At 39.9% G+C, this 25,717-nt stretch overlaps 1 protein-coding gene across 3 annotated transcripts in view; it reads right to left on the reverse strand.

The window, feature by feature from the left end:
* The window catches only part of LOC116312198 (spermatid perinuclear RNA binding protein), an 83,154-nt gene that overhangs the window by 14,447 nt on the left and 42,990 nt on the right, over positions 1-25,717 (reverse strand). For all 3 annotated transcript variants that reach the window (XM_039615186.1, XM_039615185.1, XM_031729556.2), the window contains exons 3-8: positions 19,699-19,878; positions 10,675-10,937; positions 9,244-9,412; positions 6,775-7,036; positions 2,604-2,719; positions 1,727-1,822 (exon numbers count right to left, since the gene is read on the reverse strand). In XM_039615186.1, the coding sequence (XP_039471120.1) occupies positions 1,727-1,822; positions 2,604-2,719; positions 6,775-7,036; positions 9,244-9,412; positions 10,675-10,937; positions 19,699-19,701 (909 nt within the window). In that variant the 5' untranslated portion in view covers positions 19,702-19,878. The remainder of the gene's footprint in view (positions 1-1,726; positions 1,823-2,603; positions 2,720-6,774; positions 7,037-9,243; positions 9,413-10,674; positions 10,938-19,698; positions 19,879-25,717) is intronic.

Consider the following 25,717-nt stretch of genomic DNA (forward strand, 5'->3'; position numbering starts at 1 on the left):
ATGGGGAAGAAAGTTGATTTAGGTGACTTTGAATGTGGCATGGTTGGTGATGCTAGGCAGACTGGTCTAAGTATTTCAGAAACTGATGATCTACTGGGGTTTCTCCACACGGCCATCAGTAAACTTTAAAGAAATGGGCTTGGCTGGGATTGTTGATGTCAGAGGAGAATGGTCGGACTGCTTTAAGCTGACAGAAAGGGAATGCAGAATAACCAGTTTTTACAACTGAGATACGCAGAAGAGTGTCTCTGAATGCACAACACGCAGATGGGCTCCAGGAGCAGGAACACTGAACTCGATGCCACCCTTGTTAGGTAAGAACAGAAAATTGAGGCTATAGTTTGTATGGGATCTCCAAAAATTAGACCACAGAACATAAGAAAAAAGTGTGGCAGACAAATCTGTGGCTATTGTGTGATGTATTATGAAGGAGTATGAAGGTCACATTAAGAAACAAAAATATTATTGTTAATTTGGAGAATAAAGTCAAAATTTCCAGATTAAACTCAAAATACTGCTTTTAGAAAAAAGTCAAAATGTAGAGATTTAAGTCAAACAACTGCTAGGGCTGATATAAGCTCTACAAAATGCCTTGTGTAGATGAGTTTGTGAAACAACTTGATCCCCCATTTTTTTCTTCTGACTAGATGTAGCTTTCTATACCATCTTTTCAACATTTTTCACCACACTGTGCTTATGTGCTAAAAGAGAAACAGTTTCCATGTCACTAAGACTGAGTCTGAAGTGCAATGTCAATAGCGTATCTACAAAAGGCATTGTTGGGTCTGTTCCCACAAACCCCGCTAATTCTAGAGACTTATTCATCATGAATGAAAACAAGACAGTCAGCGATCGATCGATTACTTGCGCAAGGGAGGCCTCGTCTATGTCCAGCATGGAAGTGACCCCGATGAGGGCCTCCTCTCGCTGGCTTTTATTGACAAACTTCAAACAATAGTTTACAAAACACCTCCCCTCGCAACCCCCTTTGGTTACAAAGACAAGGCACTGTATGTATGTATATGCAGGTGTGTGTGTGTGTGTGTGTGTGTGTGTGTGTGTGTGTGTGTGTGTGTGTGTGTGTGTGTGTGAGAGACCTCCTGCTGACCAAAGGGTCGTAAACGCAGGAAGCTTACATCAAAGGAAGTAGATCTTCCAGATAGGATGTATCTGCAATAAAACCTCCCCCAACACAAAGTGGTTAGAGGTGCTCAGGATCAAAGGAATGGCTTTGATAATACTGCTTGAACTAAGACTGTACAAATTTAAGAAACACAATGGCAACATTCAACAATTAGACCTAACAGGCATATTCAGGGTGTAGCAGCTGTGGCAGTTCTTTGACTTGAAAAAACAGCTTTAATCGCTGCATTTTGACTTTTTTCTCAAAATACTATTTCAACTCTATTCTCAAAATGAACACTAACTTTTTTTTCTTTATGTGACCCCAATACTCTGTCATACAGTATGGACTGATATCTCAGAGAAATGTTTCCAGCACCTTGTTGAATCTAAATCAGTTCTGAATGAAAAAGGGGGTCCAACCTGGCATTAGCAAGGTGTACTTATTAAAGTGTCCAGTGAGTGTATTTACACCATCTACACAAGTAGCTCCATTTGTAACCTGTTTCATTTACATACATTGCCTAGTTTTTAGCATAAAACACTTGATTTACAGATGATAAGTAATTGAACACAGGAGCAACAAGGCGAGCACAACACTCACCCATCCCTTCAGAGGTTCCCAGATGGGATGTCTATTGCACATATCCCTTAGTATCCTGAGAACGATAACGCAGGACTTGAGTCCGTTCACTCGAGCCTGAGATGGTGGAAGGGAAAGACAGAGGGAGGCAAAGAGGAAGATTAAAGGAGAAGAGAAAAGGGAACAAACTGAGTATAGGAGCAGTGGTATTTGTTCAAACACATACAGACTACCGCCTGCAGAAAAACACAAAGCCACAGTCAAAATGAAGCGACTGGATCTTTCTAAAACTCTGCGTCATGAAAGATGTTGAATTAGTTTACTGTTTATTATTATTATTTCTTTGTGTTTTGTGTTTGTCTCTAGAATATACACAGGCTACCACTATTTTCTTTTGTTTCCTCTTCTTTCTTTTTGTCAATAAGGTAAATGAGTCGGGAGATAGATGGGAAGGGTTATGGAAGGAGAATTGAAGGGAAGCACTGACATGTTGTACGGAGCAGGCAGGTTCACATAATTGCCAAAAAGAAAAACAAGTATCAACCATTGCTTTTGTAGCCCTACGATACTTTTTAAAAAAAACTTTTAATCTCACCCTTTTCCACTTCTACACTAAACTTTTGGAGCAGGTATGTAAGAAATGGCCTTTTTTTGCCATGATGTTGCAAAACAACATCCTGCAAACTGAAAATGCAAATTAGAGGACAAAAGAAAACAGTGCATTTGCATTTGTTCTAACATACACTTAACAATTTTCTTATTTTAGTAAAATCAGTACATTTACACTCCCTGGGTGTGCATAACAGGCACTCTAGTTCTATCTGACTATTCTCTCTGGGTGAGTCGTCAGGCTACAATAAGCATCGGGCACAAAGACAGGAAGTGAGTGGGTGCCGACCTGGAACCACTTGGCGTGTCGCAGCGCTGCCAGGGCCAACAGACATCTGTGTCTATCCAGCACCTCCCCCTCCTCCTCCTCCTCAGCCTCCACTCTCTGCGCAGCAGCACCCAACACTGCCACAAAACAATAACAACCCAATATAGAGAACGTAAAACACACACACGTCAGCTTCGAGTGTGTGTGTTTGAGTGTTGCGCGCGTGAATGTACGCAGACACACCCGAAGTCGTGTGTGCGAGCATACATACACACACACATGCATGGATATTTTTGGTACATACAAGGTGCTTTTCATGCCATAAAGTTGCTCTCTCCTTGTACAAAGTGCTCACTCGCTGCACAGATTACAGATCCGCAATGGATGCTCATCAAGGGCTCCTCACTCTTTAAACGGAGTGCCATTTTCAACACTAGGATGAGTCAAATGTGTGTAGACTGCACCACATATTATCATAAATTTACTGTCCATCCTAGAAAGAGATGTGTTGAAAATTGCACAAGCTACTGAATAGCGGTTTAGTATTTTAAATCCACTCAGTGACTAAAAAAAGAAATCAGAGCAACCAATGCTACAAAGGAAGAGACAACTTTGTGGTATGGAGAGCCCCCCCACAGACATACACCAAACAAATACCTAAGGAGTGTTTGATTTACTGTGTGTGAGCACAGTTGGAGCATATTGAGTCATTTTTATTGTGCCCAGCAATGTAAATCAATCTCTCCTTTATGTATTTGAAAAGGATTTTATTTATTTTGATCCAGTCTGCACCAGGCAGGAGTCAAAATAGCAGTTTTGTTTGTCTTCTGCATTACTTAAGGTGCACTTGATTTTCACAGGCTCATAGAGAAAATGATGGTGCAGAGAAAGCAATTCAACAACCTGTCTGGGCAAACACAGAATCAAGCGCTCCTAAAGTAGAACTGAAAAGGAAAAGAAAAAAAAATCTAAGATAGTTTGACCCAGTCTGAGACAAACACAACACAAGAGGGATCAAGGCAGGGTTTAGTCAGAGCATCATGGTTGGTAAAAGTAGAGCATTATACTTTTATATGTAAGCATTTGATTCATGCCGCCCTACACACCAGGCTGGCTGGGTTAGTGCAGCTTCAACCGGCCTGCTACTCGAGAAACAGCACAAAGTCTATGATATGCACGGCAAGCTGAATCAAACGCAGCTGTGTATGAATGAATGCTGTTACATGGGGTTTCCATAGAAGGTTTTATTGTGTGCAGGACCAACTGGAGATAAAATAAAACACATTAAAGAGCCCTTTGGGGCTCTATGAAAACACAACTAGGTAAATATTTTCCTCATCAGTCTCCCATAAAAAGAAGATCCTAGCCTCGAGAGGCATTAATTTTAAATGTCAAATGCGTCCGATGCGTGCCGGAGCGAAAGCATTTATCTTGTGTTATAAAATGCAGTGTAGCGCTTCCTGACAACGGCATGCCGTAGTGTGCAATCTATGTTTCAGTGTGACGTGTCATGGTAAATCCTAAGGTCTGTCGGACTGGACCCAGCTGTGTGTTGGACAGCTCAGCTACTAGCAGATCATTAGTCTTTCTCTTCTCGCTTGTCCTCCCACTGTTCTCTCAATCAGCGCTCTTCTTTTATCATTATCTCTCTCTGTATTACTCTGTATTACTGAGTACAGAGGGAGATTTAAAAAAAAAAAAAAGGAGTGACCCCCCTCCACCCCTTACCTCACAAAGCAAGTGAGCTGCATCAGTGAGTAAAGCACACACATGCATGCAAAACATGTGCATATCTTCAATAAAATATTTATCTGTAGCATAAAAATTTTACTTGTCAAATGTATAAAATTAACCCTACTAACATTAACCTCAATTCCCAAATGGGATTAAAGTGACTGGAAAATACTGTATAAATGATCACCTGTTATCAGCTGAGAAGACATAATTCACCCGTCTAACATTTCAGCTAGAGCTTATGGAAACAATCTGCATTCGTGGAAACATGGAAAGTTTTTGTTAACAAATTTTTTCAGGGATAATTAATCTCCTTAATATGTTGCTAATCATTTCCTGACAAGCCTAAACAGAGCTAAAACAGGCACTGCCACTGGCCTTAAACCACTGGTGTTTATGCCGGCTGTTGCATGTGTTAATGTGAAAAGTATTTGACCCTGCACTTTAAAATATGATCGCCATAAATCTGCAGAGTTAGATATCCAGTGTGACAGGTATTTTTACAAAATATCACTGTGTGTGTGTGTGGCCTCCTCCTCCTCCTTGCAGCTGAGTGAACATGTGTGCAAACCGATGTGTTCCCCTTGGTGAGAAAATACGAGGGGTCCTCTCTATCATGCCGAGGCATCTGGAATGATGTACGGCAAACCTTCGTGCTATCGCTCATCTCTCTCTGAGACCTGAGTGTCTAGTTGGATGAGAGCCACAGGATAGATGGGCAGCTTGCTACTGGCTGCTTATTGATTTCGCTGGCCTGCTGGCCTTGGTTCCCAATCTTACATCCCACAACCAATTATAACCAGTAACTGCTACACATGAAAACAGGGGAATGGGGATGGGTTGTTAGCAGACTGAACACCAGAGCTTTTCAGCTCGGATTTTACTTAATTACTTTGTAAAATGTCATTAAATAACTACAGTAAATGAAGCATTTTGGAACTGTGTATTTCTGTAATAATTGGTTTGGATAAGGGAACTAATTCAGGCATTAATGCAACATGATCTCATATCTTATTAAAACCAAGCCATGAGAAATTGCTGCTGCTACAGTGGTGGCAGATTCAAGAGACAAAACATCATTGGCCAAACTTTATTCTCCTTTATTCTTGGAGTTTGGCTTTCCAATTCAAATTAACCAGACAGACTGAAAAACAGTCAAGGTGTGGGCTGCACTAGTGGGTCTGTAGCACAGGAGGTAGAGCAGGTCATCTACTAACTGGAAGGGTGCAGGTTTGATACCTGGTTGCCACAAAAAGTACTATTGTGAATAGGGGATGGAGTAGCAAGGCTCTCTACTTAAAATTCACTAAATTTCATTTATATAGCACCAAATCACAACAGCAGTTGCCTCAAGTTGCTTCTTACTGTAAAGTAAATATCCTACAATAATACTGAGAAAAAAAACAAAAAATCAAACGACCCCATTTAAGCAAGTACTTAGCGACAGTGGAAAGGAAAATTATATGCAATTTAAAAACATCTTTACTTACTGATGTATATAATGTAGAATAATGTTAATAAAATTCTATCCATGCCCTTACACACAAACAATGATTTGATCAGCTGACGAGTTGCCAGATTTGTGTGGGTCCTTGTTACCCTAAATCTCTACAACCTTAATGACAAACGATCCAGGTTGAAATAAATTCTCCTTTAAGAATTATTGACAAACTGTGTCTCCCTTTTCCAAAAGGTTTAACAAACAAACGCTGTTTTATCGAATCGACTAATGGCTATTGTAATACACTTAATACTTGTTCCAGCCAAGATGTCGCTGCACTTGGTCCAAAGTTCAGGTGCTTAATCTCTTATCACCTCGATTTTGTTATACAGGTTTTCTGTGAAAATCAGGAGTGACATTAAAAGCTGTTAATCCACTCACTACTTCTTAAGAGCAATGCGTTTTGATCTCCTACCTATTAGCAGTCTGTTGGGCCCTGATAGGTTCACAGCTCCTGGCTTTGACCCACTTTAAGTTTGAGATTTGTGGTGAATGAGCATTTTTTTTTGGCTCCTAGATTAGGGACCAGTCATCCTCAGGGGTTTAGATCACTATTAATGCTTCCTTGCTTTGACATTTATATATTTTTGTTTGCAGCATCTTGTTTGTGGAGATTTTTTTTGTCATCTTTGACGACTCTAAGCACTGTGTAATACTAGTTTTGTATCATATAAAGAAAGTTCAGTAAAATATCAGTAAACAATGTCAACATTTTTTTCAAATTCATCTTGAGTATTTGTTTTTCCGAAATATGATTGTGTTTGGCTACTCTACCCACCTCTGCCTGTACCTGTCTTGTCCTGTGTCAGCATCAGTTCATGAGGTCAAACCTCTTGTCTGACAAAAAATGTGGAGTTTTCTAATAACATATACATAGTTAACACAAAGACCAACTGATTGTGCATGTGCTGAGGTGTGGCCAAACAGAGAACAACTTTCCTATTTCTATGCTCCTACCTCGCCCATTTTTGCTTTCCAGGTCTTCCTCTTCTTCCTCCACTTCCCCCTCCACCACCTCTTCTCCATCTTCCCCATTCTCCAGCTCTTGCTCTTCCTCCTCCAATTCCTCTTCCTCCTCCTCTTCTTCCTCCTCATCTTCCCTCATGGCTGGTGAGGTGAGGGTAATCTTCAAAGTGAGTTTAGGCTCTGTTGTCGTTTTTACCAAGATGGCCGCCTCAGGCAACGAGCTTGTGACCTCATATTTCTCTTCTGTCAGCTTCTGTCGTGTGTCAACAGACATAACTCCATAGTCAAGAGGCCAAGGCCACAATATGACACGGCACAGATGAAGAAGCAAAATATATTTCAGCATAGTGCGGCTTAAGCACACCACAACAACATCACTAGGTATGACAGGAGATTTAATAAGGGGAAGTTTTCATGTGAAAATAAATGAGCGATAGTAGTTAGTCTTGTGGACACCATAAAAACACCCAGGATATTTCTGACCACAGAACTGACTGTGTAAGAAAACAGAAAGATCGCATGGACCCTTCAAAAGATATTTCCAATTTTTTTTTTTAAATCACTGGCAGGTTAGAATATAGACTTCCAATTTCTGCGTCTAATCATCAAATAGCCTTTATATAAAACTCTGGAAGAGATGTAAAATCTACTGAAGACACAGATATCAAGTAATACGTGATGAAAGCTGGCGAATCTTCTGTATAAGTTTTGCAGACACTGTTTATGTGTTTTTCTCAACACCCATTTGTTTCTCTGTGTGCACACTGTGCCTCATTCAACCTTCATTCTGAAGAAATTAATTACAGTTGACCTCGCTGGTCAGCACTACGACATGATGACTTATGATAATATGTTCATGTCAGCATACGCAGCAGCCACAACCGTTACTTGATACACTTGTACTGTATAGAACACACTTAAACAAATTAACACGCTTAATATCACCTACAAGACATGCAAAGATCAGTACACACACACACAGAGGCCCAGAAGAAGCATATACAGTCATGAGCGATTACAAATATTGAATAGAGGGATGTCAAATAAAGCTTATGTGTAAGTTAAATAAGGAAGATCTGTATTCGCTTGTTTGCCTGTGTTCCTGAGTGTTCGGGCTGCTAGTCTGTTCTTTACAACAAGTCTGAACTCCCACGCTGTCAAACCCAATTCTGACATCATTAATTGAGTCCAATCATTTTCTTGCCTGCCTTCTGTGAACCAGTCAGCCTCAGTTATGTGCACTTTAAGTCTCAGTGTACTGTAACGGTTGGTAATGGTTGAAATGACAGTGAATTCAAGTCTTTGTAATAGCCCAAAACAGACCTTACCCTCTTCAACTAAATTTCGGCTTGAGTTGGCCATGAGTAGCTGACCAGATTAAGCCAGATTAAGCCTAGAAAACAACATTAAAGAAAACTAAGCTACCTAGTCTTTATAAGTGACAAAAACAAGTATATCTGGGTTTATGTCTACATTCCAGTTACCCCTTTAAATGAGCAGTGAGTCACAGAGGGCCCATCTACATCCCATTTGGCTCTGATGGGAAATTCAAAATCGCTGGTCACTGGGCCGCGACATGAGATTATTTCTCTGCGTGCACACAGCCACAGGAAACACACACACACACACACACATGCACGCAGGCTCTTTTTCTCCATCTCCAGCTCAAAATGTAATTGTGATCAGAGAGGTTGTGCCGGGGCACTATTTATTTATTGAGTAATTTCTGCACTTGCCAGCCACGTTGGAAAGTGTTTACCTACATTTGTTGTTATATTGCTAAATCCTTCCCTTCCAATCAGGTCCCCTCACCAGGCTGCAGTGATGTATATCCTACAAATTAAATAATTTAAATGGTGTGTAACCCAACTGAAACAATAGATAATATAAATCCTAGATTATAAAACAAACAGGCACAGGGGTCAAAGTCACAGGTTGTAAAAAGAGATACTTGTCCTTCAGAGCGCTGTATTTTGTGTGTGTGTGTGTGTGTGTGTGTGTGTGTTTGTAAGTGTATGTGTAAGTGTGTATCTTGTATGTATGAATGTCAGGACCTCACTTCCTTGCCATGACTTATTAATGAGGAAATGTGACACTGACGTAATGACGAGAGTATTAATCACACATGACTCATACATACTCAAACACCTCTCAACTTCTCACTTGACAATATTGCTGTCACTTGCCTACTTATGCTCACGCTACCACTCACCACACTCTCCTCAACACTCACAAGCACAACACAGCGAGAGCTGGCGAATTCAGGAAGAAAATGTAGAAGCTTATTTAAACGGCTTAATTTCTGACATCGAAGAAGAGTGTGATGTAAAAATAGTGCATTCCTGGATTACATTTGTCAGACTGATGTCAGTGCGGGTTTAATGCAAAGATAAAAGGTGAAAGTGAAAAAACAAGAGAAGCATGCACGCCTCGGTGCATTTGTGTGTGTGTGTCTCTAACCTCAATCTGTGTGGGTAAATTGTGACAGACAGTGTCCAGCAGTGTCTGTGTGGGTTTGTCTCTGCACATCAGCACCAGCTCCAGGTCCATGTCGCCTTTGATCAGGAGTCCTTTGGCCACTAGGCCGATCCTCATCACTCCACACAACAAACCGCCAACGCTGGACTCCCTGTAAACACATAAATAAATAAATAAACAAATAATCTTCTCTTGTATCAGATTTTAAGCTATGTGTATATGAACATTTTGATTCATAACTAGTAAATATCAAAGACAGAATCCATGCTTAGCTCTCAGGGAGTTAAATACGATGAAAGAGAAAAATAACCTTGTTATAAAATTAACCTACAATTTTGTGCAAGACCTGAAAAACAGAACTGCACTGCAGGCATGAAGTCGACTCAACGGGAGATCCAAACCTCTTTTCATCAGCGTAATATCTGAATCTCTCGAAAGATTAATATACTAAAATTCCAATTCACACAGCAAAATAAGATCAGACAAGGCAATTCAAGATATCAATGAAAACTACTGAACCATTAATAAAAAGATTCAAGAAGAAGGAGCCACCAGTGGAGGCTGTTCTATTTCCTGTTGAGCAACATATGCTCCTTCTACCTCGGAGAAGTGTGTTTACCTCATTTCTTCCTTCTGCATAAAAAAGTATTTAGCATGAACAGTCTCTGTGAGAAGTAAACAACACTAATAAGTGCCAAGAATTTTTTGTCACTGACTCAGAACTCTAGGTTGCAAAAGACGAATAAACAACAAATCTAAAGTTGTTTATTTGACCTAAGAATTAAGAAACCCAGGCTTCTCAACTGTGCCTTTCTTTTTATAAATGCAGCTATTCGCCACAGAACTTCCTCAACATGGGGAGAAATAGAACAATCTTATCTTTTGTGAAGTCCCTGGTGGCTCAAAGTGATGACATCTCTCTAGGAAGTCATTTCCCCTGTACAAAACCTAAACTAAATCCACAACTTGTACATTTGACACTTTAGTGTTTAAGTGAGGAGTGAACTCTCATTTAGGAGGCACCAAATGTGAGAATGCAAATTTCAGAGAATAGAGCAGATAACTGTCCGTAGCAGCGTTGGTGTGGATGTCACGTATCCATGCCTCCCGCATGCTCCACCCAGGCATAGACACATGTTAACTTTATTTTTAGTACTGAGACAGACACACTTCATTGATTATTATTATGCTGATGTTGTCCGAAGCTCATGTGTGAAAATGTCTTTAGTGAGCTTTAAAGGCATAGGCATATTTACCGAACTGTTGATGTAATACATTCAAAGTCTTTGGTTATGGTTTGTAGGTTTGACAAAATAATCATTTTGTGTTTGAGTGACAAAATAATCCATTAACTGAAAAAAACATCAACAAAAATCATAAATTAAAGCCCCACCGTGCGTTTCTTCTGCCTACCTGTAGCAATCACTTGAATCCTCAGTTTCTTCGCTGGGCTCATCACCAGGGTCGTCCTCCTCTGTGCTGTCTGCTGGTTGGCTCTCAAACTGGTTGTGGACATCACAGCTGCTCTGATCCAGCCAATCAGAGACATGTTTGAGGGCACACTCGACAGTGGATACCAGTGTCTGAACTGCTTCCAGCTCTTGAGAGGAGGGGTAGATGGTGGAGTGCTTCGCCATGACGTGGCGGTCATCGTTACTGAAGGAACGAAAGGACCTCTGAAAGGGAGGATGACAAATAACAGAGAGATTAAAACGTACAGGAACCACTGACACACGGGCTTGCATACCTGTAAACGAACACGCATAAAAACGGCTTCCTTCCCTGCAGCAAGGACATTCTTTAACAGCAGATTGAGCTTTAATCCATCAAACAAACACTTTGGACTCCCTGCTGAGGACTCACTTTATTCATAATAACAACAAACAACAAAAACCAAAAAAGCCTTTCACACAAAATTAAAATGCAACACAGCTATCCCACCAAGAGTGTGCAATTGGCTTTTTTGTCTGCCCAAGTTGCTTTTGTGCTCACAGAACATGTTATCTCTTTTATGGGAAAGAAATCAATTCTAACTTCAGTGACAGCTCCTATTTACTGCCACTGACCCTAGCACATATGCACGTATGCACACACACACATGGCTATCAGAAATTCATCTCACCGAGTCCATTCCACATGTCACTCAGACATTATGGCCTTGGGAATTCATGTCAGCTCTTCACATGCTCGATTCTACTTGGTAAGAGGTTTAAGGGGGAACACCACAGCAGAAAGATATCAGGTGCAAGGCTTCAGAAAAGGGTAGCACAGAGGGAGGGTAAAAGACAGAATATAGAAGGCACCTACCACCGAAGTCAAGAAGGAACAGAATAGATAACACCAGAGGAGGGCGAAGGGAACAGTGCAGAATCTTTAACAAGGATAAATGACAGAAATGCTTGTGCGACCAGAGGCTGAATTCAGAGACAAATTGGCAACGTAAAGAGAAGAAAGAGAGGAGCAGGTGGAATGGTGCCTTTGTGATTTGTGTCCTGCAGTTAATACCACCCAGATGGGTCCGCGGTGCTTATGTGGATTCATATGAAAACACTTCTCATCCTTTCACAGAGTTCAGAGGATAGAGGTTTACAAGGCTAACTGTTCAGTGGGGAAAAACTGCAGTGCTAAAGTATTTAAACATCTGAGTGTTATGCATTAGCTATTCCAATTTTGCTCGGCATAATTGCATTGAAAATGTATTACAATCTATTATCAATGCATAAAATTTGCTGCAATACACATAATGTAAAATCTCTGCGGCAGCTGTTTAATTAATAACAGGAATACTCATACAAGAGATAATTAATATCTGTTGTAAGACATTATTTCAGTTCTGTTCTTGAGTGCTTGGATGGTTAGGAGCAACATCACTTCTGTTATAATCTCAATTTCAGCTCTCTTTCACTGTCTGGATTTTTTTGTGACTGTACATGAAAATAGAACACCAACTAGAGTCATCACTGTGGCTTTCATGTTGCCTTTTTTCGACTTTTCTCTTCTACTGCTATGATCACTGGAATTCTTTTCGGTTTGTCTATTTTTACTTCCCTCGCTTTGCTTTCTCCTGTTTTAAAAAAATGAAAAAAACTTTAAAAAAGAAGTCAAGATATTGTTTCATGATTGCTTGGCAACTTGAATCTGAAGGATGGGGTTCATTTTTAAACTGTGGGGGTTATCATATTGTTCTGGGGAGCCCAAGGTGCATACGACACATACAGTTCAAAACGAGGGTGCTGTTAGTAAGCTGCAAAGCTGACCTGCTTATCTCCAAGACCCACATTTCCCTTTATTCACCGCACACACATAGCCACATCTCCTCAAAGAGAACCACACAGCAGGCATCAGAAACAGCACGCAAACACATGCCCAGAAGTGATGAGCTTTTTCAAGTAGCATTCACAGTATAGCATGAGTGCTACTATCAATCTACTTGAAATCCAAGGACCGCCTTCATGCAAGCATACACATACACTCAGTCATGTTCCCATCACTTGACAGGACATCACAATGATTGATATTCATTTTCTGTCGACCTATGCTAGCCCGAACCCCAACCAGTACCATCCTAGCCTTAACCTTAAACCAAGGCTTTTGGCACAGCAAGCAACAACTGGAAAACATTTTCACTTCAAAACAAAAAAATCCCTTTTGTTTGCAGATAAAAGTTGCCCACAAATTTTTAATAACATTCCATTTAATGCAATTTACCTTAACACAGATTTCTTATAAATGACTGTATAAAGTGTATGGTTGTTACCAACTACAGATGGCTGATTATCAATAATAATTTAATCTAATACGAAAGCCAGTGAATGTATCAAACTGATGTGGGAGCAATATCCTGGCACACAAACACAAACACAAATTACCATCAAAAGACTAAAATATGGAACATATTAGGGAAGCTATGGGGATTCCTAACTAAAGATTATTTTAAATAAACAAAACAAAAACAGAGTGATGTACCATACTGTTCGAAAGCACTGTTTTCTCATATGTCCTGCCTGATGTTTGCATTTGGATTTGTGAGCTTTTCCCTCAATTTGAAGGTGTTCTTTATTCACTGTAGTCTGAGGACAAATTACATTGCAAGTATAGTTCTTAAATGGATATCATCCTTTCTGTATACTTCTCTCATACATATTTTTTAAACTAATATTCAAACATTTGCTATAATATACTTTAGAATATATTACTGATATTGTCAAAAATGCCACAAACAGGCAGACGGATATTAAACAAATAATATATACACTCTAAATATAGGAAGCAGCTACAAGAAGGTATATTACAAAAGTATGTGTGTGGAAGCTTGTGCCTGAGAGGTGTGCTGACCTGTCACAGAGAGTTTAATATTCAGAAATATTATATCATATTCTTTGGAATATCTGTCAAAAATGTCACAGAATTATATGATGGGTGCTGTAAAAATGATGCAACATAATGGTAAAAACACCAGTACTTAGGGTGCTGTCTGGCCCACGTGGTTGAGCAGGTGCCACTAAAGAGGCCCGTGTCTGAGTCCACCCCAGACTGCATGCCATGCTCCCTGCTTTCTTGTCTGCTTTCTGATAAAAGGAAGACTGATAAACCCCACTAATGTTTCAACTTATTTATAATGTGCTGGTCAACTTCAAAATCAGCATACCTTTTCCTCAAACAATCAAGATTTCTCAGTAGAAAATTGTATATACACTTTAAACAATTTGAAAAGCACTGCTTATATTTAACAAAACATCCCAACTTTGCTAAGGTGCTTTAATACTAAATAGTCCAATTTGTATTTCAACTGCTGACACTCTTTCAATAGAGCGAGTGAGCTAAAGCCATTAACAGAATGACGAACCAACACTGCAGCCTTACAGCCTCTGCAGCTCAGTATAACGAATGTCACAAGAACATTTAGCAGGGTTACACACTCTAGTCACAGTGAATCGCTAACAGTCTGGTAAGACAAACTGGTGGAGTAAATTAAGACAGCTTCAAAGAATATACCACCAATAAAAACCCATGATATCATATCTTAATTTGGAGTACCGAGGCTTAAACGGCCTGGTTGAATTTTTTAATTCAGTCAGTTTGGTGTGGTTTCAACTGCTGTCTTCTCGGGTTAATGGCATAAGTTATCCGTCTTTAAGTACAGAATTTCTAAAACTGTGAGATGGCCCCATTGGTGGGACACAGACAGCCAGGTGCGGAGCAAGACATACCAAAAAAAGGTCTGAGAACCAGGCTTAGTGGACACAGTACTATAATGTAGAAACAGCTGTTTAACAAACAGAACGCATGAACAATTTTTATCAATTAAAAGTGCATTATTTCTGAATTAATTTGTGACCAAATGAAAAAAAATGTAAGAACTGCAGGTTGCAAAAAAATTGTCTTTATAAAAAAAATAAAACCAAAACAGTTTTGTTACTTAAGAGAAAATTATTGTACCTTCCGTGAGAGTATCTTTGTGTACCTAAAGTGCTGTGACTACCTCATATTGTGTGTCTTCTCAGAACAGTGTTTAACAGACCGACGGTTGCAAACTTTATGAGCTGTTGCTAATGGAAGCTTCTGCAGCCATAAACCAAATTGCGAGGAGAGTGTCTGTATCTATGTATGTGAGCAAGAACTACTCGACCTGCAAGGGCGGGGGGAGTTGTTACCCAGCTGCTCCGATCACCAAGTAAATCAGAACAGTCAAACAGGTCTCACTGTAAAGAATCAACCCCCTGAGTCAGTGTGTACTGACATGATGTTGTGGACATTTAGTGAGATGATAAGTATGCTGAATGAGTTTAGAGATTTCTCAGTTTCACAGGTGATTTTGGAACGTTTTGATCAATATTCATTTGCATTGGCAGATTGATGGTGTACCATCAGTCTGTTAGGGATTACTGAGATAAACCTGACTGCTATATAAATTAGAGGTCAATTGGATAGTATGCTTCCCAGTCCTGCGAGCATGTGTGCGTATCACACATGATAATTAAAACATGAGGATCATGATCTTAAAATATCTGCAACAGCCCCCAGTGTCAAAATCAGTTTGTGTCCAATATCAGCACATTATGTTTTGGTACGCATTTTAATGGCAGTTGGAAAATAAAGTCAGTGTATAAACAAAAACTTACTGGGTATTAGAACCTATTTGTTACTATTATGAAACTCGGGACTGTTCTCACAGACGTTCAGGTTTAGAGACGTTCAGGTCTCTCACTGTTATTGTTAATTTGGAACGTGTAATGCAGCTGTTACTGAGCCGTGTCTGCTACTAATGATCTCTGGTGACTGTTTTTGTTTGGGGGTCGTTAATGCTGGACGTGATATAGTAAGTGTGTAATGAAAATTGAAGCATGTACTATATTAACACAGTTTAAACATAACTTTACTGTTTAACTACAAAGATTATTCCACCAGAGCTCTCACATTATGGATGAGAATTGGGAGCTGGTTCCTGACAGTCTATCCCATCAAAGCATGCCTCAAAGCTTATGATGGCATATTTTTGTGGCACAATCCAAAGGAGGATCATCAAATTCACTGGGTGGCATGGTATGATTATTCAAGCCTATCAAGCATCCAAAATAACTAACAACATTGTGAAGTAAACTTTTACCTGGCATTCTTTCCTGAAAACTGAATTAGAAACACGCACATTTTTAATAGTTAAATCCTAACTGTCTGAAAGCCACCAGCACACACCATGCTGTGTATGTGTGTACACATATACCTTCATATGCCATTGTTGCATGAAGCTTTTAGACCACACACTTACCAATTACACTCCATTTCAAGCTCTGGTGAAGCTAACCAGCTGGCAGCCCGATGTTACATAACTGCATTACACAGCATTTACAGCTTAATGTTTACTCTATTAGCATGCAGATACACCGATGCAAGAGAATTTAGTATATGTCACAGCAAAAATCCAACAAATATTTAATACTCGCATCACACCTTAAATTTGGATGAAGTACACACATGAAACCCACACAATCACATCGAACGCAGTGTGTTCGACACACACACACACACACACACACACACACACACACACACACACACACACACACACACACACACACACACACACACACACACACACACACACACACACATTACTTTCATTACTTCCATCCATCACTGCTCATTCAGTCCCTAATGCTCTGCAATAAAACCATTTGAGTTCAAGGTGTTGCAGACAGGCACGCACCCTGCCAGTAGCAGCTACTTCACACAAGAAGCATCAGATTCTGATGTCTTTCCTCTCCATTACTGCCAGTCTCTTTTAGGCTCCCCCTGCCTTATCCTGTCTCTCTGTAGCCATCTGCTATAAATTATGTGACCCAATGCCAAGGACAAGACTTGGTGGAGCAATATTAGTTGCATTGGGAAAGAGATAGGGATACATGTACAGCCAATTATTTTTCAGTGTACTTCATGTGTGTGTTTGCTCACACAGGGGGCGGGGGGGTCTGATGAGATGTGTGCTTTTCCTTTTATTAAGGCATGTGCCTGACATGATATGTGAGTGCTCAGCACACAGAACAAGGTAACGTGAGGAGAGACTATGAGATAAGGGAGAAAAGAGGACCAAACAAAGAAAACAAAAGTGACACATCTGCAGGAGATGGAGGGAGGTCAGAAAAGACGGATTTTAATATTTTCACCAGGCTACAGAGGAAACAAAGGTTTGTTTGTACTGTAGCTGACAACACAGGCCATGGTGAAGCTACTCTAAAACCCAGAAAAACAAATCACCATCTATAAATATCTGGGAAAAAACAAATCAGAAGTGGTGCTTGAGAAAATGTCACATGTCTTTAACACCAGATGAAACCACAAAGAGTCGAAGGAGATAAAGAGCTGTCACAATAGAGGCCTTGAGTGAAGGGACAAGAAATACTAAAAAAACAAACATCTCGGTGCCTCCTCTGCAACATCCAACTGCCTAGGGGAGATTGCATTAAAAATTCAGCCTGTGATTTATCTGCACTCTGCTTGGCACGCTGGCCTGCCACACTCCTCTATCCTGTTTTATTGTTCACTCCCTTTTCCTCACAGTTTTTCAAATTACGTACACAATAGCAGGGTACACATACATCAAAATATATAAACAAAAATCACACTCCATGCTGCAGCAAAATATCAAATAGGTACTTCATAGCAAGCATCTCAAGAGTTCTGATAAACATGGGATGAAATGGGAAATGGAGACTACTATAAAACCTTATGACGTGTTAAGCATGCCATTAATATTATCAAATGTGCTTCAGCCAGGATGACATTCATCTAATTTATCTAAAGCCTGGTGTAATCAGTCAAGCTTATTTACCCCCCAATCCAAAACTACAGTACCCAACCTACTTTGCGATAAAGGATTGGATTCTTTTTTTTAATCTCTGTCCTTTGCTCCTGGTAATGTGTCAGCATGGCTTATAGGTTTATTGCCTGCCTGTAAAATATAATGACCTGGGTGCTTAAAGCAAACGAACTGACACTGCACTGTTTTGGGGGCACACTTACAAAGTATTAAATAATGGCATATCTGCACATGAAAAATATACCAGAATATTGTGTATAAAAAACAAATAACATGAAATTATGTCACTTTGAAAAACACAAAGATGATACAAACTTTAATTTCGTTTTCATATGCCTACTATTAAATGTAAAAAAAACAAATGAACAAACAGTGCTTCACATTTCAGATTCTAAATGAACAAATAATAAAGTACAAGGACACGACTAGGGCCTCAATCCCACACACTTAGAGACTGGTTGGTGACTGGCAACCACCAGTTGCTAGGGAAAAATTAGTATTTATTGACTGGTTACTAGTGATTGCTGGAGGTTGCTGGTAATGCCAAACGATAAGGTGATAGCTCCATTCATTGAGAGCTAGAGACAGGTCACTGATCCACTGGCAACTACCAGCTGCAAGGAAAAAATGCAAATTTTTTATTGTTAAATCCTAGATGTCTGAAAGCCACCACCATGAACCAGCTTTTAGACCACGTACTTTCCATTTCACGCTCTTTTCAACTAGCCATAGCCAGCAGCGTCTTTCAACCTGTTGCCAAGGGAATACACAACCAGTCTCTAGCCCTGTATGAGCGGGATCTAAACATTAAGGTTAGACAAATACAGAATAAGGAACCACAAACAAAGTTTTGGGCAGGTGTATTTATCAAATGCAGAAAACTCAGAGGAAACCTATCAAAAAGAAGCTGTTTGTATACTTTCTGTTTTAATACAGTGACACCCTTGCCAAGGTCAGTATTTGCTGCATCACCAAAACTCGGGATTAATCACAGTACTGTTTTTGCAACACAAGCATGCACTGGTCCTATTAAGCTTGGTTATTTATGAGCTCAGTCATATGACCTCTTCTGTAATGTCCAGCCTCAGCACCTTCAGTAACATCTTGTTTTCTTTCCATTTCTCTCAATCATTCATGATTATCCTCCCTAGCACCTTTTCCCTTTCTTCCTTCTTTATTTCCTTCCTCCCTGCTCTACAAACCACTCTTCCACTTTGTTTTTGTCCTCATTTTTCCTCCATTCTCCTCTTGTTCTAGTTTTTAATAATTCATCTTATGCTCTACTCCCCTCCCCCCTCAGGGGTACAGCTCCCACTGTCACAGGCCAAGACCATTAATCAATCCCTTCTCTCACTTGTGCTCTACCTCTCTCAGGCTCTTAACCTTCCTTTTCTACCCTACTTTTTTGCTTGCAACATCCTTTATACTTTTCATGTCTCATGCCCCTGTCCCTGATTTATGTTTTTACGGTCTTATCTGCTTCCACTTGTCATCCTCTCCCTCCTCTATTCTCTTTGATCTCTTCAGCCAACCTCTCCTCCTCCTAAACAACATGGTAGTTCTTTTTATGGCATCTTTTTCCTTGTGTAACATCTCTCTCACTTGTGCCTTTGCTTATGTAAGGAACAAACCTCAAATCTACGCCTCATTCAGCATGTCAGCAAGTGACTGCGCACTGGTGTAATAATGTAGAACAAGTATTATGAAAATATAAAAAAGAACAAATTTGCAAAGTTACAAGAATGTCATCTAGAAAATGCCAAACAGTGATTAAACTTTCATTTTTCTCTCTTTCTGTTAATCACCACCCACCTTTTCCTTGACTGTTTTTCATTTTTATAACTTCCTTTTCCTCTTTCATTCCCTTCTCCTCTTTTCCCAACGATAATGATTAGGTTCAAATTTTCTACTACACACTCAAAAACTCCTGTCAGCACAATCTATTATCAAGTATCTCTCTATCTTTGACACACACTCTCTGTTGTCATGTCTAGTACAACTTATCTTACATCATACAATCTGAAGAAGTCCTTTCTCTACTGCCGATAATGCACTAGCACAGCCACACACACACACACACACATACACAAGCTTCCAGCACTTACAGACACAGAGTCTATTACCATGCCTGCAGGAGGAGTGGTCACTTGTTTCCTTCCTGCTGACGGTCACTTCTGGAGTTGCCGGGCACGTGGTGGGGTGCAGAAGCAAGGTTACCGGTCAGGATGTTGATGCCACGTTGCTTCCGCTCCTCATGTGCTCTTCTTCTTTAACTCTGGCCGCCACTCTACAATAGGGAAGCTCTGATAGATGGAAAAACAAAAAAAGGAGAAAAGGATGAAAGTTTGATGACAAGAGGATGTGTGACAGATGAATTGCAAGGCCATTTCTTCTCAGACACAAAAAAAAAACAATCAAAAAAACAGATTTATATTGACTGCATGCTTACCACACACAATCGCATCTGCAACCTACATCTGTCTAAGCCTGCTGAACTCACTTGCACTCACTCGCTCTCTGTCTCTCACTCACATGTACACAGTCCTGTCAGCAGGGGTGCAAGGTCTGTCCTTGTGTAAAAGATCTGACAGATTGGCTGATTGGCCCGAGCGGAGATAGGCATGTGGACACAAACACAGGGACACGCACGCACAGGCCTTCATTCATTTTTCATCAGCTGGCAGGAGTCCGAGGGTGGGGGATGTATTACAAACATGTGCTTGTTTTCATACGCTGGTTACACGCATCACACGCTCTCCTTGATTCATACATGTATGCAAACCAGTCGACACTCCTATAAGATGCTCTTTATTGTCTTTATCTGTAAAAAGACATGGCTGTATTGTGTCACTAAATTCAGCGTAGTGCGATATTTTCAACCACTTTATAAGCGGATACGATCCCAAAAATGTGTGAAAAATCACTTTGGGACTTCTGCTTTATGCTAAAGTAGTGAGTTTCAGTTCACTGCAGGTTGAACAACAAAAAGGGAGAAACTTTTTAAAAAAAAGAAGAGGTTGACAAAACTCAGAAGTGGACCTAAAAATACAGTGTTTAGGGCTTGGTGAAGCAGGTTGTTATGTTGCAGAGCGTGCCTTCCAACAACTGTGACAGTAATGATTCTTCTAACCTTATCTCTTCCTGGCTTTTAATACTTTCAGAGAAATAAAAACAGAAGTGACAGTAAAGAAATACTGAAAAGAAAAGATGTAGAGAATCTGCAGAAACTCAGAACACACAAGAACAAACAAATGACAAATGATTCAACAGCTGCTAAACAGCTGACTTTTATGGTTTTCTAAAGCTTTTATAATCACTTCATGACTATAAAAAGTAAATCAAAGCGACTACTACCTTAGCTCATCTTATGGCTCCGACTAAATATCCCGTGTTTCTATGAAAACGCAGGCCAGTTTTATCAGCATGGAGCAAGCTGAGGTGAACAGATACACAACGTTCCTATTCACAAAATGAAATGTCAACAGTATCACTAGTGACAGTACACAGGCGCATCTGGCCACACTCAACCCAAAGCAATGACATTTACAGAGCTGTGCATGTCTGAATGTGCTCACACATACTGGCTGCTCAAAGCCCTGCCAGACTCAGGGGGCTCAAGTTCACGCCGGTGCGGGACAGTCCACCTCTATTCCTTCACTACATTTTTTATATGATTACAACAACAAAAATGCTGCTAACAAGATCTTTGTTATGACTTACACAACAGAGAACAAACAGCACTTGAAAATAAGAAAAATAAAACAGTAAAAAATAACGGGTTGCAGCTGCAACACTCGCAGTTTATCTTCAAAAATGCTTACATTTTTTTTAACCAAAATGATGTTAGATGTTAGAATAGATAGATGTTAGAATTTAAAAGAGAGCAATAAAGTAAAACTGACTTCTGATCTGAGGACTAAAAGTGCAGGAAATCTAAAAAGGCAGCCAACATTAACACTATAAGGGCAAAGTCTCATCACTAGATTTGGTTTTGATTGAGAAACTCAATCTGAGATATCACATTTTGCAGGGATATGAAAAACAATGCAGTAGGATACAAACCAAGACAAAATGAAATCAGCTGATATTATCAGTCGATACTGACCTATTACATATATATGAGAAATGATATCAAGGTTTTCCTATTGCAATATGAAAGCCTTTTTGTTTTTCATTGAGATAGTGTAATAAACAAAAATTCTTGTCGTAATTTGGAAACACTGCAGAGTGTCTTCATTGTTGATAATACTACTCTGAAGCACATGGAGCAGACAGGCAGACACTAAAGGCACCAAAGGGTTCTAGTTGGGTGAAGTCAGGGGGCAGAGAGCATAAACACACTTGTTATTTTTCAATCCCTCCTGGCTTAGACCTGCTGGGGGATTAAACTGTGGTGATGTTGTAGCCTCTGAGAAAAGTCAGTCAGACCCACGAAGAATGAGAACATGAGAGGAGAAAAAGAGAAAAGAGTACAAGATGCAGTGAATGGCTTGAGAAAAATGACAGAATTGGAATTGGCCGTGTATAGGAGCATGTAGAACAGAGAGAATGGCTAAAAGGAGGAAAGTGGTAAACTATGGGACAAGTATAAAGTGGTGCAAGATGACAGGGGAATCGGATAAACAACAACTCCAGATATTGAGCTGGCCCCTCAGGCGAACCGACTCCACCAGAAGCAGCAGCTCATTTTCTCTCCAGCTCTCCCTCTCTGAGCCACTGGCCGCTGGCCTAACTATTACCTCCTCAATACACCTGGCAGCAGCAGCAGCGCCTGTGTCTGCGCACTTGTGTTTTGCCAGTTAACTTACAGCCAGTGCTACTCGCTGGAGGGAGCGAGGGGGATGAGTTTTCTTCCAACATGCCTTGGCCACTTAGGACTGTATGCACATGATAATAGAGCACACAAACACAGGAAAATAGAATCACCCTGCCAAGAAGCATAATAACAAAGTGCCAGTCCCCATTTGATTCTCATTACCAGAACTATTCCGTAATAAACAGCACCATCAATCCCCTCTCTTTTACTTCTCTCTCATGGCAGTTTCCTTCTCATTTTTCTTTAATTAAAATCAAGTGTACAGTGATGAAAAACACGGTATGATAAATATAATCTAAAATATAATCTAAACCTAATATTAAAAAAGACTGAAAATGCTTGAAAAAGGACTGATTCTTCCCTTTAACAACATGTGGTCTGCTGTGTGCACAACCTCCTCTGTCTTCCTCTGGGACCTAGGGTGTCTAAGTAGACCAGGTTTTCACATGAATGGCTGTGTGCTGCCTGGACAAACTATATCCGCCTGTTTGTTTATAAACTCTCCTGTGGTGCTGGGCTCACACTGACCAATTATTACATTTTTCCTCTGCATCCACCCTCCATCTCTTTTTGTACACCCCTGCCCCCACCTGCTTCATCTTCCCTCTTATTCACACCATGCTGGTGGGTCATTAACACGTGATTGTGTGCTTCTCTCCTGAGAAGGGCGACTGGCAGGGGCTTTACCTCATTAATGCTGGCTAGCAGTGGCTCATGGACATTAGCATGTGCACACACAGACATGCATATATCTGCAAATGGCACACACACATACACAGGCATGCTTGCAGAAATGATCTCAGTTTCGTTCCAGTTACTGAATATATTCATCCCAGAAGTTTATGCATAGGGGAAAACACACCTGTATTATGCTCTTCCTTCTCCAAGAGTTTGTGACTACATCCATACAGAGAAGAAAGGAATAATGCAGAGGATAAGAAACAAGGGACCAGGACAGACAGAAAAATGAAGGCAAAATAGCAGGGAGATTGGGAATTAGCTGAGATGGCTCTGAGTAGCAATTTACACCTTTCTCATCTGATAACCATCAAATGTGATGAACGGTGGAATAGTCAGACTGAAGGGAGGGAGACGATTGACAAAAGACAGAGTGTGCTAATTAGCGTTGGCAGAGCTAATTTTCACAATGTATTCCCTTTCAGAGTTTAGTTTTTGTTTAGTATTTGCAATCAGATGAGAAGACCTTTAGGGCATTCTCTTCTAATATAAAATATGTTAACATTGTGTTCAATTATATCCAACTTTGATATTTGATATTTCTGGCATTTTAACAATATTGGTCCAACGAGCTCCACGGGACGACAACGATCAGCTAATCTGTGATAAGGACAGGATCAATACAATTTTCAAGCTGTTCTCAAGCGTCATCTAGCTCTGTGACCAAAGACAGAGATATTTTAAACAGCCAGTGTTTTGGGGACACGCATGTCGTGGTAACTATTCAACATATGGAGAAACCCACACCACTATTTTTACTTCACTCTGCTCTAATTCTTAGAACCCAGCCAAACCAGTTAGTGGGGGGTTTTAGCCATCAATGTCGACCTAAAATGATGTTAACATCAGGCAGATAAGTGGGTCTCTAGTGATTATTTAGGGGAATTTGAATCATCTCCCCCATGGAAATCAGTTAAAGTGGAGCTAATGTGACACTGATGATGGAAACTGAGTGGAACCAGCTGACAATTCTGTCTGATATCAGAGTAGATATTAGCATAAATTATAAAACAAACAAATGTTTTGTTGTCAACAAATATTTTGAAATGAGAAAAGTGCATTTTGCTTATTTTGAGAAAGTTGCAGAGAACTCCTAGATTACTGATTTGCCATAAAAAAACATCTGTACTGCGACTATAAGTAAAGAAGTCGTGGTGTCTTGCGCAGTATTAGTAAAAAGAAACGCCCACTTTCAATTCCAAGATTTTACATTTCAAGTCATAAAAAAAAAATCACCTATGTCTTGAAATCAGTTAAATAGAACCTCAAATGTACAACATATGAAATATTAAACCCTGTCAATATTTATTTAACAGAAACTAAGAAAAGCTGCAGAAGCAGTATATACTGTAGCTAACTACATCCCATGATTCAATAGCTTGTAGAACCAAATCTAGCAGCATTAACTTGAATTAAAATAAAGTAATCATATTTTGTATGACTATATGATTAGGGATGGGAATGTAACGAGTAGTCTATTTAAAATGTTTTGTGTAATATGTGTAATACATAATTTTTTTGAGTAACGACCCCAACACTAATCACAAAAAAAGTTCAGAAATACCTCTAACATGAACAAATAATAGGAATATCTAAGATATACTGCTTAGCGATGTTGGTGACACTCAAAGCAGAGCCAGTGAGAACCCAATGAGAATCCATAACAGGATGAATAAGGAATCGAATCAAATGATATCAATAATTGGACTGATGACCTTTGTCCTTGACACACACCTGAATGCTTCAGACCAGCAAACTGACAAAAAAATCTGCTTTTAAAGAAGTGCTCACACTTGCTGATGATCAATTAATCAAGTGCATCTGATTATCAGATTGCTAACTTGAATTGACGGTTTTGAGATTAATCTATGCATTTGGGAGATAAAAGATGCTGCACGGCATGAGAAAAAGCTAAAACTTAATGTAGGAAGATTGCTGTTGCTTGTCATACCCTTTTTTTTTTTTAAACAACCACATAAACTCCAGTAAAGCAGACCTGCAATCAGGCTAATCTTTTCAGGGAAATGAGCAGGTATAAATAAGAATGGTGTTTCTGGAAGCTAAGACTATGTTATTTAAAGATGTTAAACTGTTGATTTTTCTCTCCCATAACTATTTGCAAGGTGTAGTATTTTAGGTCTCATGAATACTTTCCTCACCAACACGGTTTCCCACATATCTCCTTTAAATAAAACAGGTACACAGGCACTCAAACACCTGAAAGGCTGCTCGGGTGCCTGAGTAGCCAGTGTGTTATATCATTATTGATGTGTGGATATCTCGAGGGTGACTGGTGCCATAATGTTTGCATCTGGGAAAACATCTGCAAATGTGTGTGTTAATTAGTTAGACAAACATGCCACACAGAAACCAGCACACAAAAATAGCGCAAGACGTGGGTCCAGGTGGTGCATAATATTCAGAATAAATTCAGAATCACGCACCAAAGCCATGTCTCTAAGCACCTTTGTTGAGATGAAGCATGCACAGTGTAAATAGGTGCTAGCTCACTGAGACGTCTGTTTACTCGGTCTATTTCTCGACTGCAGTGAGACAGCAGGGCAGATAGATCCAGACACAAATGGACA

The sequence above is a fragment of the Oreochromis aureus genome, linkage group 7 (genome assembly GCF_013358895.1).
Source record: "Oreochromis aureus strain Israel breed Guangdong linkage group 7, ZZ_aureus, whole genome shotgun sequence".
Taxonomy (NCBI): domain Eukaryota; kingdom Metazoa; phylum Chordata; class Actinopteri; order Cichliformes; family Cichlidae; genus Oreochromis; species Oreochromis aureus.